We start from the raw sequence: 21,857 nt of genomic DNA, 5'->3' as shown, positions 1-21,857 counted from the left end.
TTAGGTTACATGTTAAACAAGCCATGGCACACTGTTCATGGGTTACAAATGTGAACAATTTTAATTTGGTTATATTTTGGATAGTTTTTAGGACCGATTTGCCTCCAAATGTAGTCCCCATTAATTCTAATTACTTCATTAATGTTCTATCTGCTATATTTGACTAACACAGCTCACTTCTGCTCTTAAAAGTAAAAAACAAACAAACATTCTATCACATTATGGCATCATAGAACAGAAATAATGTATTCTAGCAGCCCTCATTGCCAACCCCTGAAGCTAATACAGCTGTAGAGTTTCTGCCTGTCCCTGTGTCACGTCCGTCCATTGTCATGTTTCCAAGGCTTTCTTTCCTGGCACACTCTCGCTGGTGAGCTTGCTGAGTTTGCCCAGGATTAAAACTCTCTGAGCTCATGCTTATGAGAGACTGGATATCCTCCATGACTGGTCTGCAGCTTATGCCAGAGCGAACAGTTTGACAACATGTTACTTTATTACCAAATATGGTAATTCACATCCAGAAGCCAATGCACTACCCGTTTCTCCATGGAGCGGCTGTTTTTGCTGGCATTGGAATGTGACAGCAAAAGAATGAGGAGCAAAAGGTTTTTAATGGGCGAGACATCTACGTGTGCCTCTTCAATAGGGAATTTAGAAATGTTTGATAACGGAAGAAATGAAAGGCACAAACAGCAACATTTAAAAGCGGTGAGCAGAAAGCCATTAAGCCTCTGTCACATCCGACCACTTTTCAATGACACCAGGGAGGCTTGCTCACAGAAATCCTCCTCCGGACACAGGACAAAAATAAGTAACTGCCTATTTTTTTTTTTCCCCCGTGTTGATGAGGTCACCCTTATTAGTCACCAAGAGCAAAATGTTGAAACAGATATTATTGCTCTTTGCTGGGTCTGTACGCTGTGGTATAGACCCAGTTTTTCCTCTATCCTTCTGTTAAAAAAGATAAAGTGAAAAAAACTAAATGCAGTTCTCACTTAATCTGGGAATGTTTAATTAAGTAAGATAAAGACACTGTCGACTTGGGGACTTGTAATACTTACATTCTAGTTACAGACAATAGTGCATAGAGCATAACAGACTGATTTTTTCTGTATTTGGTTGTTGCTGTGGGTTGGTCTAAGAATTCCGTTGGAAGGTTGTTAATTATTTCATCAGTGAACCAGTAATAACAAAGGAAATGGGCGTTTTGATGAGGATAATGTAAAAGTCACAGTTATTACAGTATGTGATTTATTCAGCTGCATCAAAAATGTCATTAAAAGTTATGTTATTTCAGAAAAATACCATGTACATGAAGAGAATAGCTCTCTAAAAGCATGAAATTGAACACACTTTCTACATTGGAATATGTTCAAACAAAATGACTTTATCATCAAAAGTGCTTTCAGAATTAGATTAATGGAATCTGAAGCGCCAAGCTCTTCAGTGAGAGTCTTGGTTTTCTCAAAGCCTTCAGACCAAAATGAGTGGATTTGACACATGCTTATCCTTGCAAATGTATATCTATACCCCCATACTGCCTACAAGTGGAATTGTTTACTCTCCACACACACACACACACACACACACACACACACACACACCTCTACCCTTACACTTAGACTGAACAAATTCTAACCTGGACCTTAGAACCATGTCTTAACCATGAAACAGGTCTTTGAAGAAGTGAGGACTGGCCAAAATGTCCTCACTTTCCAAAGATGTCCTCGCTCAGTTGGTGGAAATGTCTTTAGGTCCTCACTATGTAGCAAGCACAAAGACATAGACAAACACACCACAAGTGAAATTGTTTGTCTGATTGAAAGTGGAGGACCCAATTTGCTGTTGTGAGGTTTTGGGGACTTTTAGTAAGTTATCTGTGAGATTGTTAAGCTTGCTAAAAGAGTCTTTTAGCTTATGTGGTTATCGGAGGCAGCTTTACAAGGAAAATTCAAACCTTCAAAATCCCGAATGAACTTACACTGTATCAACAAATGTGCCAAGTGACTACTCTTACTTTCACGGAGAAAACAAACATTATGGCAAACCTTATGGCAATGGAGAGTAGACTATGATTTTACTTATTCATTCATTTATTTTCCTAATTTACGATTATTAATTTAGGAAAATGGTTTATTAATTGAGTAAAATACATTGTTAATGAAGTTATTATGTTGAAATTGGTAAATAAGATCAAGACAAAAAAAAACAAATGCAATGGTAACTGTCTGATCCACTGTCTGTGAGTTTTAATTGTGTTGTCTTGTCTAAAGTTTGGGTTGGATTAACGGCTGGACTCTGGAAAAGATTCTCATACGTTGTTCCTGCGGTAGTTCCTGTACATTACTTGTACCAGAGATGTATGAGCACTCGTCAGACACTCTGTGGTCATCAAAAGGCGCTAATCACCTCATTATCACCAGCTGTGACTTTGGATCTGTGTTTCACCTTCAAAGGAGAAGATGCGCCCTGTGAAATATATTTAGCCGTCCCAATTAGCTGACCTAATTTTCACCACCATGGCACTGAAGGCATCTCCAGCGCTCCACCACTGTTTACATTAGTGCTCGGTCACTGATCAGAGACTACATTTGCATTAACTGGTAATTTATTTAGTCTTTTAGCAAGCTTTTATAATTCTGTGTTCACTTCTTTGCAAATTAATTTAGTTTGATCATCTCAAATGAGACCCCAAAACAGACATATGAGTACATCAAGGTTTGATAGTAAGGTCAATGAGTATAAAGCCATTATTTTATTAATATTTTCTGCATGTTTAAATATGACTGGTATCTTACCATACTTAGGCTTTAAGACATCGGCTTTTTGTCATACTGTACAATATCTAAAACAACATTTAGACCTATAACTCAATGTTATGGGGAACATTTGCATACATTATCTTTTTAATTAATAATTAGTTAGAAAAATAACTGTAAAAAAAGGAAATAGAAGGAGCAATAAAGTTTAATTGCATGCTTTACAGTAGTTTTTTATTCTGCTCCAATGATCAGAGATTCATTTAATTAGCAGTGGACAACACTGTGATGTTTAATGGAAGACCCCCAGAGGCCCACTGCATCAGCAAAATTATGAATCAGTTTAACACTCACACAGACACACACACACACACACACACACACACACACACAGACCACGTCACTGTGGTGATGATCATCAGCAGTCCAGTCACAGCGAACAGAACTGACTGTTAGATATCGCACCCTCTCCAACACTCCTGTTCTCACCAGAGAAAAGGCCTCTGGGCTATGGGACTTTTATGTAAAACTGATCTGTCACCAGTTGAAGAGAAAGCTTAGAGCCACCACTCCTTCTGTCAGAGAAACCTAAGCACATTTGTCACTGATATAGTTGCTGCGCGGCTAGATTTTGACCTTGTATGCCACCAAAAAAACTGTACAAACTAGTTGGTTTGTCGGTCCTTCAAAATGATGAATTATGACCAAAACAACTCGCTAACCTGGCTGCTACCCGATGTTTAAGGTATGGTTTAGGCAACTAAACTGCTTAGGAAAAATATCACGATCATAATTCAATAAAACAAAACGGTGACTTTTGGTGAGAAACAGGATGGGAATCATAATCCCCAGTGTCCAAGTCATATGCTTCCTATACCCGACCACATCTCCAGACTTCTTCTTCAGACTTTTTGCAGCGGTATATTGTCATGTTGTTTCAGACTTTGATATTAAGTGAAAATATATTGGTTATTTTAAAATTCGGTCGATTGTCATTTTTTGTCATCGTCAATGAGTGTACACCAAAATATTCTAGGGGCATCCATGTCCCATACAAATCCTAGTCATGTACAGGACATTGTCATCAGCGAATAGTTTTATAGTATTTATCCGGCTCACTACATTTCTATTTTGAACCGATCTGCCAAATTTTCACTGTCAATTTATCTCATTTGTTAATCTTGCAATATCTGCTCCTAGTAAATCATGATTAATGTTATTACCGTTATGTTCAGCCAGCTCAAACCTTGTGATAGAATAGAAGGTTGGACATTTTGGGAAATACACGATTTCACTGTGTTACCTAGAGTTAGATTAGGGGAATCGACTAGCATGGCTCTGCTCAAAGTCAACAACATCTGCCTACCAGCACCTCTAAAGCCCAATATTTTACATGTGCATGATAACTACTTTACTTATCAAAAAATATTATTGTAAATATAATCACCAGGATTGCCAGACTTTTTTTGTTTTTCTAATTCATCCTATACAGCAGACACATTTCATGCATTTAAAAAGAACAGCATGTCTTGGCTCCACTTAATGATTTGTTACCACTTTTTGAGGCCTTTCAGAGTCCTGCTGTCTGTCTTGCACTGAAGCAACTTAAGGATGCTTTCAAAACAAAAATCATTGCTGTCTTCCTTTTGTAATTTCAGAGTGTTTCCTTCCTTATCACTACACCTCAGACAGAGATGTTTCTGACTTGAGATCCTGTCACAAGAACAACTTTGACTCATATCTTCTATTCTCGTCTTCAGTAATACTGTTCAGCTCTCAGCTGAAATCTGCTTCACACCGTTCCCAAAGACGTCTTTAGGTTAAACGACCTTGGATTGACTTGATTAATTAAAGACTGTATTTGTTTCACCATATTAGGACCTGCAACTCTTGTGGGAAATAAAATATGTATCAATAACCGATCGAATTTGATAAGTATAGGCAGTGTTGTATAACTTCACAGAGCTTTGTTTGCAGCCCATAAAAACATGATCTGGTTTCATTCCCTCTGTAGACTGTTGCCAGGGTAACATATTTCAGCCATGTTCCCCCGCCACACTGCAGAATATATTCATCTCTGCACGTCATTTCATGTAGTTTTGAGGCTTTAAATGTCAACTTTTCTGAAAGCAACTGAAGAAATGAGCCAAATGGGTTAGATTCCTGCTCCACAGCTCAACTTCTGAAAATCTTGTCATTGTGAAATCTTTCTTTGGTAAGAGAGGCATATATGCACTGCAGCACTGCTGGCTGCTGCCTCGGGTGACAGATCTCAGTGACGCTCTTGAGTGGCCGATAGGAAGACTTCTGGGAGGTGTCACTGTGGGCCAGCGAGGCGCACTGGGAGGTGTTTTTGTCTGCCTTCGAGCAGCTCTTCCGGCAGCTGGTCTCGAGAAGAACATTACAGCTCAGTTCTTATCAACTTCTGACTGCCCCTCCTCCCATCCTATTCCTCTCTGTCTCTCTTTCTCCCTCTCTCGCTTTGTTCACTGACCTGTTTCCTGGAGGCTTTCTGACTGAGGCTGTGGATAGAGGATGTAGGGGTTTCACAAGAACGGGGTCTGATGAATGTTTTCCATACTATAGGCCCAATATGCTATCGTTGAACAGCTTCCCCAATGTCCCAATCGTCCTTTCAGCTCTGCCTTTTGTTGTTATCTAGGCACTTTTGAATGCTTCACCAGTAGGGATGGGGTAAGTAGCGACTGTGTGCAGAGCCTTGGAAGCTGACAGAACAGCTCATATATGCCAGTTATTGGCAAAGTTGAGTAGCTGCGTCACTTACCACTAACTAACAATGTACCATTCTTGCCAGCATTTCTCCTGTGAATTTTAAATCAATATCATTAACAACATCTAAACAGCTCCGCTGATGTTAGACATAAAAGTCAGTTTATTCATGACTACTCAGCCAATGAATAGAATTCTGTGGCTCTGGAGGAGCTTTTTTTCGAGTCTGAAAAAACTAATCCAAGTGATGCCACCAGGGTTATCTCAGCTTGGATACATCTTTTACAACATCCTCTGCAACAGACTCAAAAAGATGCCATCAAGTTGCATTGGTGTGATCCTTTTGGAGCTTGATAACAGTGTCCTCTGAGCAATTGAAACCTACACTTAATCTGTTTCTTGCGAGCTCCATGAACGTATGGAAGAGTCTTTCAAGGTAACAGCAGTATCATTTCGATATGAGTGTAAAAAAATCACAGCTAACTTTCCTGATCTCCTCCAATGAAGCCAGGATAACCCCTTTACCGTTAAACACAGCGGGATCCAGTCACTAAAGGTGTGTGAGTGTGTGTGTGTGTGTTGCCCTCAGATTGATCTGCTAGCCGAAACAATTGTGTAGCAATTCCCTGTTCAGTCGTGCAAGACCTGTTTTAAACACTGATCTGGATTGGATCTTTTAAACACCGCACATTTCAAAGAAACACTATTACATTACATTATTGGTCCAACGGGGATTCTCGAACGTCTGATTAAGTTACACCTAATCTTGCAAAAAGGTTTAAATTAAACAAAATCCAACAAGCAGCAGCCTGCAAAGGCTTATTTGTAGCTATCACACTATAACTACGAGGTGCTTTGACAATATATCTTTTAGTATTACCTATCAGAAACACGGAGAAGTCTTAGACCTTAAGAAAGAGAAGCACTGCGTTGTGTTGCCGTGCAACATCCATCCCACTGTGCACAATACACTCCAATCCATCCCACTAAGCACAATACAGAATTCTGCAGCCTTATTGATTCTGTGAAGTCGGCCCATTCATCACACACAGCTACTTTGTTCGCATTCCATCTGCCTCCTGTAATAAAACATATTGTACGTCCACTGACCTTTAGCGGAAATGCCAAAGCAGGGTTGAGATCTGCTGTTCTATGTTCTAATGATCTTGGAACCTGTCCGAGCAAAATTAGTTACATCTATGAAAAAAAACACGGCTTCATCCGGCATCTGAGGAAGCAGCTGCCATAGAAACCAGACACTGAGTGTTTGCTGAAGATGAATAAGGACAGAATCAACAAGATGGAGCAAAGCAAAGAGGCAACGCACATGATCCTGTGTTAGATGGCTCCTGGTCAAATTACTTAAGCTGAATCTAAATATTTTCAGAAACATTGTAAAAAGTATGTGAACGGTACCCTCTCCCTCTTGTTTGTCTCTCATTTCCCTTCTGTAGGGTGTTCCTCCCTAGGTCGCTCAAAATGACCCCAGGCCTCTCATCAGATCTCCATCTCCATTGGATCCTTGACTCTTCCCCTCTTTCATGGCCCTTAGCTCCTCCCTCTGTCCCTGACCTTCACACAACCATCCAGCATCTATTTATTTCAATACGTCAATGAATACATTCACTGTGACATGGTTGAGACGGTCTTACACATTACTTCTACTTTAACACATGAGGCTGTGTGGTTGTCAAAATCAAGTATTCTCTTATTTCCATACATAGTTGATTAAGATACAGCCTTGCTATCAATTTCAAATAAAAGCATTTGTTTAATGTATTAATACTGGCCAGGGATGAGGCCAGCTCAAACTTATCTAATTGAGGCAGGGAAAAAAAGACTGAATAAATATACAATAAAATACAATGTAGTATTTGGAAATGTATGCTACACTATACCATAATGTATGCTAACAGAGAATATGACATAATGAAACATTTCTAAATGAATAAAAGGAGATGATGAAATGGAAACCGACTGTAGACGACAGCAACTCCTGAATCATGAATTCATTTTCCATAGACTGTCAGAGCAACTGATTTGTTCGCCACTCGCTAATCACGTGAGTCCTTAGTCAACCAGTAGTCATGTGAGTTGCTAGTCGGTCGAGTTAACTATAACCACGATCTTTCCTAATCCTAACTAAATGGTTTTGTTGCCTAAACTTAACTTCCTTTGATGAGGGGCGTTTATTATTGAAACGACACTATGCATGTAAGTGGAAACTGACACGACGTCCCTGACGGCTATCAAATTTGACACTAGAGGGGTATTTAGAGTGTCATATGTCGGGGCTACTGATAGGGCCTCTGTGAATGTGTACTTAAAACACTTTTGGCATTGTATCTTTGTCAAAGCTTTGAATAAGTGTTCCGTAGAAAAAGATGGAGTTATACTCAACTACTTCAAAGGAAAAAAAACAGAGTTGTGACCTTCCGGAGGCTTCGGTTTTCAACCATAGAGTGAGCATTAAAAAGTAAGCTTGGGGTTGCAGCTGTGGCCCTTTCATTGGATTTGATGTCTTCCTCACTGTGAGGGATTTTCATACAAATCAGACAACTCTGTTGTACAGAAGGCTGCTTTGTTGTGCAGGCACTAGACAAAACATAACTCATTTTGTTAGGAGAACAATGCACCATGACATAGTAATACTTCCTCAGCAGTAATCTTTTTGCATGGCTGAAAATGTGATAGCATGTACAGTGTAGCGGTGTATTAAGGTATTAAATGTGATTCGGATAGTAATTTGGTGGATTATAGACAGAAATAGGTATTTCCCTTACTCTTTTCAATCAAACTTTCCTTGATTAAGCAGCTTAATGTGGGTGAGTTGATGATAAACTGAACAAAGTATCTGTAATAAAGTCTGCATACTGAATTGGCAATGAATTGGCATTGTAATAATCCTCTTGTTTCGTTGTTTAGATCTTTGAAATAAATATCTTCTAATTCTTCATTGACATAATATTGGACTGGAGCATGGATCAGAGTGTAAAACCTACTCAGAAGGACTGTATTATTATCTGCTTAGTTATAAACCTGGGGACAGCACTCTCTGTCAGATGGTCCAACACTTTGGTCCAGAATGTATCTACAACTGTTGGATAGATTATCATGAAATGTTCATGGTCCCCAGAGGACTTACTTTGGTGATGCTATGACTTTTACAGCTACGGGACTTTTACAGCTACGGGTCAAATGTTTCATAGACATAAAAGCATGTACAGACATTCATAGTTCCCAGATGATAGACCTTAATGACTCCTGATTTTTCCTCTCGCACTACAATGAGGTTGACATCTGTGGTTTTCAGTACGAGTGCCACCTGGCACCTGATTCAGACTAGGGATGGGCCTGTATTGATATTTCAATATTTTAATTATTGTGTTCAACATTTTCGTGGTAAACAGGATTATCTATCGTCGAATGTACCAAAAAGACAACTATTAGTGGTAAAATATAGTGCAATTACTTAATCAAACCTAACTAAACAATGAACTGTGTACTGGCTGCTATTAGTTCCTTTTTTTCATGTTTTTTACCTTCCTTTGAGAAATTTTCCAAGATTTAGCTGTCTTGCTTTTTCTGACAATGATCATGAACTGCATCTGTAAAGGCACCATTCATTGAACCAGGATACAAGCAGCAGCAATATTATACAAATCTGAAAATCCCTGTTGTTTTTTTTTCACATGAAAGCCCGAAGGCAGAGACAATAAAAGGTCATCATCTGAATACATTTGATTGGATGTAATGCTATTGCTTTGTTTTCTCTCCAGCCAGAAAATGGTAAAATCAGAAAATGTCATAATGTATGCAGCTGCCCTCTTTTACCAGTGTTTCTCCTGCTGTTTCATCACAGCAGGTGGGATGTGGAGCTGCTAAGTGCTGTGAGGGCTGTTCAGCATGCGTAATCTCTAAATGTTTAAGCTGGATTGGACTGCTACATCATACTGTAGGTCCAAACCCATTATGTTCCAAACTCAGAGCCATGAGCGACCTTACTCTTATTCTAGTTTCGCTGTGTTGAAATAGGAGACGACAGTTGGGAGTCAGTCTGGAGTTGCCTCTTGCCTGCTGCAGTAGAACACTCTCTGCCTGTCTGCTGCCTGAGTGTGTGCGCGGCTGAATATATCTGCTCTGAGAGTGTGTCTGTACGTGTCTGTTTGTTTGCCCTCTCTTTCAGACACCTGCTGCCCACAATGAGCTCACCTGCGAGTGGACGCTGGTGCTGACCTCGCTTTTGTGGGCCCGCCGCTGGCCGTATTCCAATCTGTCACTGTCATATTTCACTTGTATTTGTTTTGTTATCTTTTAACTCTCCATGTCATTGTCCATTTAAAGGTTTTGTCCCAGTACCTAGTACATTCTTGTCTGTCCTTGGGGTTTATTGCTTTTAGAATTGATTTTACTTTTGGGAATTTAACCTCATCTGAGGGTTTGAGGGTGACAGTGGTGAGTACACTACATTCAGTTAGAAATGATGGTTTTCAATATATACTCTTTTGTAATATTTAGCTTTTCGGGCCTTTTTTTTAACACAAAGCATTATATTGTTTGTGATTGATTTAGTTGTCACAAACTACTAAATACCTACTAAATACCCTATTACAGCGTCAACATGTAAACACATTTCACTGGTAACTGTAGCTTACCAGCCAAGGACAGACAGTATTTTGTTGCGTAAAAATAAAGACAATGCCATTTAACTTTTAAAATGACCAATCAGGTATGTTGTAGATAAGAAGGACACATTAGCTAAAAAGCTAACAGTTCAACATCTGTGGCTCTTTGTGTCAGGCTGCTTTCCTCATTAATCAATAATAAAATAGTAACATTTTTTATGTGCAAATGAATTGATTTAATTGGCATAATGAAGTGAAATCATCTGTCTATCAAACGGGAAATAATGTCATTCCGATTTAGTTATTCTAATGCACAGGAAGGTTTTGCCAAGATCAAGCCAACTATACGAGATAAACATGCTGTTTACAGAACCGAAACAGATTTGAAACAGTAAACAGAGATGTGTTATTTTAGGGCATCATTTAGCAGTTTAACCTGCAGCTGTTGTTTTTCTCTGGAAACTTTTTTGCGAATCCTTTCTGCCACCTGCTATCATTTTTGCTTTGTCTGATTTTAAATTATTTAATAATAACCTTGCGAGTTGGGAACAGACTGTTCTCTTTCATTTGTATCTCTGAGAGCAGCAGGGTAATAGACCAAAACTACACAAAAAACACACTAGAACATAAAAAGACCTCCGCACAAACCATCCTGACATACAGACACAATGTAACATCTCCTGCCACCCTAAAAGAACAGAAAACTGTTCTGTTTCCAATACATGAACACACCGAACAGTCCATTGAACCCATCCCTGATCAAAGAAACTGCCCACAGACTGTGGCCTTACAGGCCTTCACATGGTGAAACATCCATGGTTCCTTTAATGGGCACAAACATCTTCTCAAAGCCAGACCTTAGAGGAGCAAAACAGGTGGATACGTGGCTGGAAATCAAATCAATGCTCCCTGTGAGTCAACACACTCACACACACACACACACACACACACCTACACACACAACTTTGTGTTTATAATAAACAGTTCTCTGCATTGGACGCTTTTTTTACTTTATTTACCTAATTTCTTTTAGGTCCCTAAAAATAAAAAACAAAGACAATTTTATATTCCCATATTGTAAAAGACTCAGACATCAGTTTTACCTCAATAGAGCAGAATTCATTGCTTTTGGATTGTCATTACTTGTCCCACCTAGATGCATACCAAACAGCTGAATTCAAACAGGTCCGTCTTCTGAAAGATGCAGAAGTCACTCTGGGGTATACAGGACTGTCTCAGAAAATTAGAATATTGTGATAAAGTTCTTTATTTTGTGTAATGCAATTAAAAAAACAAAAATGTCATGCATTCTGGATTCATTACAAATCAACTGAAATATTGCAAGCCTTTTATTCTTTTAATATTTCTGATTATGGCTTACAGCTTAAGAAAACTCAAATATCCTATCTCTAAATATTAGAATATCATGAAAAAGTATACTAGTAGGGTATTCAACTAATCACTTGAATCGTCTAATTAACTCGAAACACCAAGGGGTTTCCTGAGCCTTGAAAAACACTCAGCTTGGTTCAGTAAACTAAATCACACGTATGGGGATTATCACAATATTCTAATTTTCTGAGACAGTCCTGTATGTAACAAATGAGTAGCTATATAAGTTGACAAGGCAGACAAAGAGAATATGAGTCCAGTACAGACACAGATTACAAAATGTTATCACACCTAGAATACAACATCATATAATGTCAATTTGAAGAAATCAGTTAAAGTTTTTTTTTCTTTCATATGTTCTGGAAGCGCAGGGAACATAAACAGTACATCAGTTTCACAGCTTGCACCTTCTGATGCATGAGAAAAATTATTTGCGATTGAATGAAATGCAACTGACAGGCCAACAGCTGCTGAGATACATTGGCTGGAGTCCAGATGAGACCTTTTGTTTAAGTAAAATCATCAGGGGACAAGTTCTTAAAAGAGCACAAAAGCACTGTCTGCAAAATAGACAGTGCTTAGCAGCCACGTCGACAACATAAAGCAATGTTTCAAGTGGATCTAGGCTCTAAATTAAGTGGAGAAAGTTAAGAGACCGGGCTGAAAAAAAGAGCACACCTTCGAGGAAAAGTACTCTTCAGCCCTCCATGTTGATTCATTGGGTTGTTGGGAGGCATGACACTAGGTTTTTCAGAGACACACTCTTTAAAGAAAGGTTAAGCTGGTGAGAAAACAGCTGAAGTGAGTCAACATTACACAGAATGAAGATGCATCATGCTTACAATTAGAAAATGTGGAATCATTATGTATAATGCTGAACAAAGCTCTGTCAGCATGCATTTGCTTTTTGTGAATTAAGTTTTATTATTCATGATCGTATCCACCTTTAGCCTGAAGTCATCCTGCTCTTTTTTTAAAGGACACAGCTGAAGACAGTCGCTCCTTTACAATACATTTTCATTTTGCTCAGCGAGACATAACATTAGAACCACACGGAGCACTGGGACATGTCTGTCTGCTCACTGCACTCTTGCTCCACTTATCATACTTTAAAGTCATTCTGTCCTGTCATTTTCATTTAGTATTTCCAATTTCTTTAGCTTTCTCTCTCTCTCTATCTACACACACACACACTCAAATCTTAATAAGTTTCACAAGAACCAGACCAGACAAGGCAACCGGATCAAATCTTAATCACAATGATGGGAAGGACAGATTCCCTTCTATGCATGCTAATGAGCACTTCAGCAGAAAAGGTCAGTCGGTGAATTAAAGTATCTGTCTTATTTAAGTGAGCCATAAGACACTCAGATTCATATCCATAGCTCTTTAGAAACGCTTTGTGAAATTGCTAAACACTTGTGAAAAACAAGCCCAAGTTAATGTAATCCAATTTGAGCTTTTTACTGTTTTATTTTAATGTTCGAAGACAAACAGTAAATCAAATCTATAAAAATGTGTTGACAATGGCCATGAGATGTGGCAAAAAGCTCTGGAAATGGTCCAGTAAATGGTCCATGAGAATCTTTTGACTATAAATCTGTTTTATTTCAGGTTTTTAAGGAAATGTGCTTGAATGTGTTGTATTTCAGAGTATTTTCATCTGTCATATAACCTCGGCTTGCTATTAATTAATTTATATTTTCTAAGTTGATGCCTAAATGACTTGAATGTTCTAAAAACACGACCAGCTGCTTATGTTTTCATGCCTCTCTAAGATGCTACTGAATCTCCATTCAACCGCAGGCTTGTGGATGCAGTTGTGAAATGATGCTCTTCATCATATCAGTGATGAGTTCGAGATGACAGCTGATCTATAGTCATTCTAGCCATCCTGCCTCTCCAGGACACGGTGCCTGACTCTTATGATAGATTAAGCTTCTGCCCCGTCGACAGCCCTACTCTGAAACCTCACTTATTCACATACTGAAAGAGTCAGAGTAAATGGTTGTTGCTGTCGATGCTGTTGTCGCTGTACAAGCTGTTAGAGCTTGATAAAAGGCTGCAGAACAATGAACAAGATTTTTTTTTTTTTTTTTATAATGAAAGATATGGGAGGGAACATCTAGATAGTCGGCCAAGGATAAAGCCTCGGTTACATCTTTTTAGGATAAGGATCTCTGTTCTGAGGGGACAATCTCTGGATCTCTTTTTGCCATCCAAAGCAAATAAACAAGTAACGTCGCACTGGTGCAGAGACACGTAGTGCTGGTAGACGGGAGAGGAGTTGGTTTACTCTAACATTGTGAGTGAATGAATGAAACCCAAGTCCTAGTAACTGAAGTCACTTTTTTTTGCTCAGCCAAAGGATGGGACCCTCCATCTGGCAATGAAAGCCTATTAGGTGACTACATATTGCATAAATTGTGTATCATGAACTGAACTGGTGTTTATAATCAATTGGCTGTGATTCATTGTGACTAAACAGTGGATGAATAGTAACTGGAAACTAATTTGCATATATGTAAATTCCAAATATTAAAAAACTAGCAACAACCAAATGGAGAAAAATTTATTAAATTGAGCATACAAATGAATCCCCCCCCCCCCCCCCCCCCCCCCCTCCAGAGCTTTGATCTACATTTCATGGTCTTCATCATTCAATGAAGTTGACTCAGCTGCCATCACTTTAAAAACATGTCTTCCGTGTGTCTAGTGAATTGTGCGACGCACTAGCCACTTTCGCTGGAGGACAAAAATGTTTGTTTCCTGCCTAGCCTAGGGCAAAAGCTGCTGTTGAGCCACCTTCCTCAAAGGCACAGAGCAAAGTAAGTCATTAGATACGAGACAGGAAGGGACTTCCAGCTGGGAGCCTTTGAATCTCGCTGTAAGTGATCTCAGTCTTGTGTTTTATGAGGACAGAGTGATACGGGCTTGGTTGAGGGCTGTATTCAGGGCAAGCAAAGATCCACAGAGGGTTCTTTAGCCTCGTTTTTCTGACCAGCCAGCTCCCAGGCCTATTTAATATTTCACGGCTTCCTCTGAAATGGAGGAGAATGCACTTAATTAAGTGTGAACAATAAATTGGCTATAACCAATGCTCCGCTGCACATATACGGTTGCTTTAAGCTTTTGATCATACAGCGAGGTTCCTGAATGCATGCGTCCCTGAGATGCTATGTGCATGCAGATGCATGAAATTACAGTATGATGCAATTCAACCATGACAAACTCAAACTTTGAAGTGTTGAATCGCTGGCCGGCCGTCAGTGACCTCAAACTGCTCTGCTGCTCTCCGAGGAGGAAGAGCGGTTTGCTTTGAAAGTGGTGGGAGTGAGAAATAAAAGCATGGGAGCATGCTATAGCATAATAGGAAGTTTGATTTGGCAGGCAAACACATGTGCACATAGTCAGGTGGACAGAGTGATTTAAATGCTTTTCACTGCATTAAAGGAAAAGGTCATTCCTAAGCATACACTGCTAATTATCATTAAGTAGTGATGTCCATTTTGGTGTAGAAAATCTAACAATTTGCGATGATACCCAGAAAGCCTTACAATGATCATGTGCTGCAGTTGTGTAGGTGGTTTGTCCAATTAGAAAAAAATGTGTGAGGACACTGCTGAGCCTTAGTCACAAAATGTGTCAGAAAAGGTCTCATATAGTACTTTGCACTGCCGATGACAAAAGTGCAATATGCTGTGTTGCTCTCTACTGTAGAGACTGATTATTGGAAGTTCATGCAGAATTTAGGCTTCAGAGTTTCCCAACCATTCATGCACATGACCGCTTTATACAAAGCAATGTCTATGAACCGTCATCAGAGGGTGCATAACTATGAGTTCAGAGTTCAATTGAAGAGTGAGTTTCCTTTTTGTTTCATCGGAATAATTTGAATAATAATGCGAGGACAGTATTTCACTGAAACAATGCAAAGATTAGAGAGAAGACTGACAAAACAAGCATCACTTTGTGTTGCAAAATGTTTTGCCCTTTATTCAGCCCTTATAAATGAATCACTACCCCTTCATCTCGTGGAGGGGTAGTGTCTACTGTTTTCTGTTGATGGTTTAACACAACTGAAATATTTAATCTCATTAGAGCTGTTCTCCTATTGAGCATTGCTCCTCTATATAGCTGGGGGACTTGAAAAGAATAGTCAAAGTCACAACAGATATATCCTGACATGTAGTATGTGTCAAGCTCTTAAAACACTAATTTCTTCATTTCCCATAAGCCAAGCTGAGATAACCCCGATGACATCATCCAGGGTTATTTTCTCATTCTTCCCTCCAGAGCCACACGAGACACCATACCACTTATCACAGGCTGAATTGGATTCTTCATGACGAGTACATTGACCCCCCCCCCCCCCCCCCCCCCCCCCCCCCCCATGTGTAAATTGGTGCAGTTCCCCTATAGTCTTCAGTGCAACTGTGCAGGGAATATTCCATTATGATCCATTATGTCTGTTTTGTCCACGGAAAAATAAGAAAGTACCACTTTCGAACATGGAGTTCTTTATAAGAGGCAGTGTGAATCTAATGCATTTGTTAATGGTAGGAAAATAATTCATTGATGAATTATAGATCAAAACCGGGCAACCAAAACGTTGTGCTTAAGAGATTATTGCTGACCTATAAAGCATTTATAATTAGTTGAAAAACACAAAACCAAACAGCATCATGGCCCCAGAATCCACCACACACACACATATATATATATATATATATACACATATATCTATACACATATATATATGTATATATATATATATATATGTTATTTCCAACAGCAGTGTCGTGTTTTAGGGTGCATTAGTCATTTAACCACATGAAGTCTCAGAGGTGATCTATTCTAGGAAGTGCAAAGAAGAATATGTTCAATGTATTGCTCTGGGTGGAGACAGCACACCACTGCACACACACACACACACACACTTTACATGCACACACTCAGTCCCAATGATTCCCCTGGACTTGGCAGCAGATGCACGCCTGTCCAGATGAACTGTTATTGATGGAGGAATGTATCATCCTTCCTCCCACTGTCTCTGACACACTGCATTGATGAAGTATGCTGCTGAGCAGGCCAAGTACAACCAGAGTGTGATATGTCTGTGGGTTGCAGATCCCTTTTGTCGAAATCGTATTTAATAATTTCAGATAATGTCTTCATTGTATTATATTGCTCTGTCAAGAAAATAAAAGACGAATACATTTTATAAGAACGATAAAGCAAACAATTAATTAAATTCTGACACAAGTCAGGAAATATCTGATTAAAAGAATATAATATTAAAAAAGAGGTCTGCGGCAACATTTTCTCCTTAGACGTTTCCAAAACATTGTGCGACATACAGTTTGATCAGGATTAACATATTGAGCTTCAGTTATTGTGATCGACTTCATTAACATGTGATGTAGCTCCACATTTTCAGTCATGTCTTCCTCTTCATTAAAGAGAAAAGTGCTTCTGTTTGATCCAAAATGAAAGCTCACACCTGACACACAGCCACAGTATGCAGCAGCTCTTTGGTAATGGAGTGTGTGAGGAGCTCAACAACAAGCTTTGAAAAACCTATGATTTTTTTAGCTTTCAATATGCCACGTCACATGCAATATTCCTCCCTTTATTCCCCACTGCGTGCAGTCTCATAAAGTACATTTTAACAAAAGGCAAAGTGGTGGCATTAATACACTATAATTACACATGGAGGTTGACTGTGAGGCAGACTGCCATCTACTGGCTTAACCCCACCCCCACCCCCCTCCGCTCCCACTCAAGTAGTCAAATAGAGGAGTTATATAGGGTTCATGCATGCACATTTTGGGAAAAAACAAGTATGTGCCACATATTTAGCCTGGGTGCTGTGTTGAGAGACAAAACAAAACTCAGACTATTAGCAGCCTTTTTAATATTTAATGTGACAGCCATTCACTCAGCTCGGCATCACTAATCAAATCTGCATCCAGCCATTCATTTGTCCATTTTCTACAGCCTCTAATTGCCCATTAGGGTCATCATGTTACTGTGTGCAGGTTTTAATAATTTTCCGTTTAAATGTTAGCCCAACGATAACTGAACTGGAGCTGTGTTCTTGTGGCATATGTGGAAGCCAGCAGTCTTCACGTGTGTCATAAATTAAGAATGGGACAATAAAAAACACTTTACTGGTGTTGATTTTTTTTTTCTAGAACTGATTCATAATGTAGTTTGTGTTTACTTTAAGAAATGTTGCATTAGGTTCACTCCCTGACCTTTCTCGAGCATATAATAAAAACATGATAAGAAATCAGACTGAAGTTATTAATTATATGCCAGCAGACGGACTGAAAACCTCAACTAGCCTAAATTAAATGCTATGACTTTGATCATAATTGATAAAGACAACCAAGTTAGCTGTTAAGCAAGCTTACTAATGTAGTTTAACAGAGTTTATGTAACACCACACACATTAGGTGTGGAAGGAAACAAACTGGGTTTCATATGCACTTTTGAATATGTGAGATAAATTTAAAACAAATCAAAAAAATTGTAAAACAGTTAGTTGCAATAATTGTCTATAGATTAATGTAGCTTGCTGTCAAGAGTAAATAAGTAAACAATATTTCCGGAGCCCCCCAACAAATCCTCAAGGCTCCTTTTTCAGATGTTGGACATCGACATGGCTCGCGCTGTGATCTGTCGGATACAACGAGGCTCTCCAAGCAGGAAGCTTTTATATGGTAATGAAATCGATTGGACCGATGCGCGCACCAATCAGAAGCGTGTGATTTATGTTTGGGGGACTGTTGAGAGGAGTAGTCGCTTGGCAACCGCCTAATGAAATGTACGAGCTGTATGCCTATTAAAAAAATAGCGACCTTCGAACCTATTTGCTGCCTTTTGTTGCCGCTATTTCAAAGAAAATACTCAGCATGGTTCTTTTGATGCAAGGGAGTCACGATTTCAACTGATTCTGACAACAACAAAAAACTCCCCGCTGTCTCGTCGACAGGAATAAGGAGTTGGATGTGAGAAGCTGTCTTTTGAGTCGTGATTTGGTCAATTATTCTCTGCATTTTCCCCAAGGAACTGACGCTTGAAGGGCCTCGGCTGTTAATTCAACCCATCCTATTAATCCTCGATGTACGATACAGCGTCGCTCAATGTAAATCTGTGTACGTATGCTGTGCTATAGGAGCCAGTAATGGATGAACACCGCTTCTTCTGAGCCGAGAAAAGACGTGACATCGCTACACGCTGCAAGAAATGTCCATCTCAACATGTCACATCGCGCTTTTTGCTTCAAGAAACATGAGAGAGAAGAAAAAAACTATCAATATGGCGATATAGATTGAATCTGCTTTGTTTCAAGCGCTGGTTTTCTTTTTTCAGGGAATAAGGGAGAAATAAAAGTCGGATCACGAGATTGGTAGTCAATCGAAATGACGTTTGGTTCCAGAAACAGGTTGATGTTAATTAGAATCAAGTGCAGTCCGACTAAACTCTCGTTCCTCCACTCACTTTGGTAAGAATCATTCGGTTTAAAAGGCAATTGGATGAAAAGAACCAGGAGGATCGATATTTCTGCAGCATAGCTTTGTATGATCTCTGAATCTGAAGGAATGGGAATTGGATGGATGTGACTGACTGTTACTGTGGAAACCAACTTTCCCCTGCCTACACGATGCCCCCCCCCCCCCCCCCCCCCCCCACACACACACACACACCTCACAGTCTCAATGTGTTTGCTGACAGCACAAATGATCCATCATAATAGCCGATACATTTTTCCAAACTCATCTCATAAAACGCACAATTAATCATTTAACATTGGTTGACATGCACACTTGTAAGAAAGATGTTTCATTAACAACAAAGTGGGATATTTTTGTCACTTACAGCAGTTGGTTACAGCAAAACTGTTCGCCACTTCCAGATTGTCAATGTGGGGCGTCAATCTGAATTCCGAGGTGCCAAACTGAACCATCCCTATCCGAAATGCGCTGTACTCTTGATCCGCGCCCCTTGGAAAGAGTCCCCCTGAAACCCAAATGCAAATATGAGCTACACTCTCACATTGTTCTCTGGTAATTAAACAAATTCTCAGCATTTTACGCACAAAATCGTCGCTTCAGTCCAAATGGTTGTTATGTTCAAACTAATGGATACGTACCGATTTGAACACTGGGCGAGCCTCCAAGCGCGCATCCCCATAAAACCAGCAGAACTGACACGGATAAATTCACTATCGTTTCCATGTCCACAGTTTAGGTGTCCACATCCACCAGGGGAGTTTGATATTCCTCGTTGTCTCCGGAGCTGTTAGATCCCACATATATTGGAGACTTTCAGAAAACAATTCAAATGTGCAGAAAGGGACCGTTTTTTTCTGCAGGTGGCTAGCTGTGAAAGGACGCCAGCAGTGAAGGAATGGTCGCCTGGACTGTAAGTCTGCTGTCTGTTCTTCCGCTCCTCCTCGTCGCTCCGCTCCTGCCGGCAGCTGATACCTCCTCTAAGCGCACAGGGACACTGCGCGTCTCCGCTTGGCGCGCCGGAGATCCTTTCAGTATCACACCCACAAGTGAGGAACGTTAATGAGAAGGCGGACAGAGACGAAAAGTGCCGAGCGGCAACCACTTTGTGTCAAGAGTGAACATTACACCTCCAGCTACAACGGGGAATAGAGCTCCGGTCTGTTTTATATGAAAAGCTTTAGTTAGAGGCATTAGGCATTAATGCATGGTGCATTGTTAAATTCATAACCTTCTAGAGTCACTATATGTGCAGTTAGTCACAGTTGTTCAACAAGTCTTTCGAAAGTCAAAAGGCTTTCTAACCCAACACATACAGCACCTCTTCCTCACCAAGCATGACTTAATTAACTGAACTTCCCTTCTTTACTAACCCATTGGATTTAATGTAAAAGTCAATAGACAAACAAAGAGACTTAAATGTGTTTCATGATCATTTTTAAATGTTTACACATCAGCAGCATAGTAGAGTATCTTCTTATGTTGGCACGAGGTACACTTCCTCTCAATGAAGCAGATAGGGAGAGAGGACAGACCTGCCGGTCTGATAAAGGTTGATCACTTCATTCTGGGATCACACTCCTGACCTTAGAAGTATACCATCTCCACAGTTACACTGAAGATGCATGCATGGCTCAATGTGCTGAATATCGTTGGCCGACAGATTTTAACCATCTGATCCTTTCTTCCCTGCTGGTTGCAGAATGCACAATGGAATATAGCTCAAGATGTTTTCAACCTTAATAAGAACTGTTTTGTATAATTGACAAAATGTCAGAAAAGCAGCAAAAATACATCTTGAATAGACAATTTGATTTGAGGCCGGCAAATGTTTTTCGGTCACTTGAAAAAAGAGTCTCCTCTACGGCACGTTAAAGGCCAACATTTCATACTGAGAAAACTCATCAAGCGCATCAGCTGGAGGCCATCACTCATACCCTCCAGGAATGTTAACTTTGATCTAGCACTTATTTCCGCCATCTGCATACAAATCAATGCAATGTAAATCTGTGGCTGGTTGTAACTGACATTTAGAACAGGGTTAAATGGAGGAGAGCATGCTTCACAGCTAACAGGAAATAAATGGCATTCCTGTCCCCTTGTTTTATGATATACATATCTCAGCCCACACAGACAGATGTATATTAATCATTGGACGGTAGTATGGGAGCAAACTAATGAGGTGGGAGCTCAGGGTGGTGGCAGTTAGAAGCAACAGTGTGTATCATATTTCAGCACCATGGACAGCACATCACATATAACACTGTCTTCATTTATATGAGTAAATGTAGGGCTGGGAATGTTAAAGGACATTTTAGGTTTGTGATAACTTGGGTCCTATTTTCTTGGTTTTGGCCATCATCTCTTTTGGATACAACAGAAGAAAAACAAGTAATGTAGGTTGCAAACAAGTCAACTGTTTAGTCAGATTATCTAAACCATTTTATTTGGAGAAACAACTGAAAAGGAAAGGGAGTCTGGGAGTTGTCTGTGTTTTTGTCTCACAACTTTAACCTTTTAACAGTTTGTGAAAGTTAATTGGTACATTTAGAACAACTTAGCTCCACCATTTGGTATTACCTCTCGTTGCAGAAAACCAAGATGGTAGCGGCGTTAAACCAAGATGGTGACTGCCACAATGCAGATTTCGAGGCTACAAAATCTATGTCCACAGGCCAATGGGAGACATCATGGTGACTAAGTCCACTTCCCTAAATACAGTCTAGGGATGTCAGCAAATAACTTGGGAAGCACAATATGTATATTAGCAATAGAGACGATGGGCAAAACTATGAAAATAAGACTCAAGTTGAATGGAACAAGAAATCCCC

The 21,857-nt window shown here is 39.7% G+C and overlaps 1 protein-coding gene across 2 annotated transcripts in view; it reads right to left on the bottom strand.

Moving 5' to 3' along the window:
- gria2b (glutamate receptor, ionotropic, AMPA 2b) overlaps positions 1–19,708 on the bottom strand; it is a gene marked incomplete at its 3' end in the record, with an annotated part of 45,081 nt that extends 25,373 nt beyond the window's left edge. Inside the window, exons 1-2 of one of the 2 annotated variants that reach the window (XM_079167391.1) lie at positions 19,668–19,708; positions 19,394–19,534 (exon numbers count right to left, since the gene is read on the bottom strand). In XM_079167391.1, the coding sequence (XP_079023517.1) occupies positions 19,394–19,481 (88 nt within the window). In that variant the 5' untranslated portion in view covers positions 19,482–19,534; positions 19,668–19,708. The remainder of the gene's footprint in view (positions 1–19,393; positions 19,535–19,667) is intronic. The other variant, XM_079167392.1, reaches the window with a different exon arrangement.
- Between the last annotated feature and the right edge of the window lie 2,149 nt (positions 19,709–21,857).

This window comes from Pholis gunnellus, assembly GCF_910591455.1.
Source record: "Pholis gunnellus genome assembly, chromosome: 10".
Lineage (NCBI taxonomy): Eukaryota > Metazoa > Chordata > Actinopteri > Perciformes > Pholidae > Pholis > Pholis gunnellus.
Note: the sequence above shows the minus strand (reverse complement) of the source record. Positions and strands in the feature narration are given on the sequence as shown.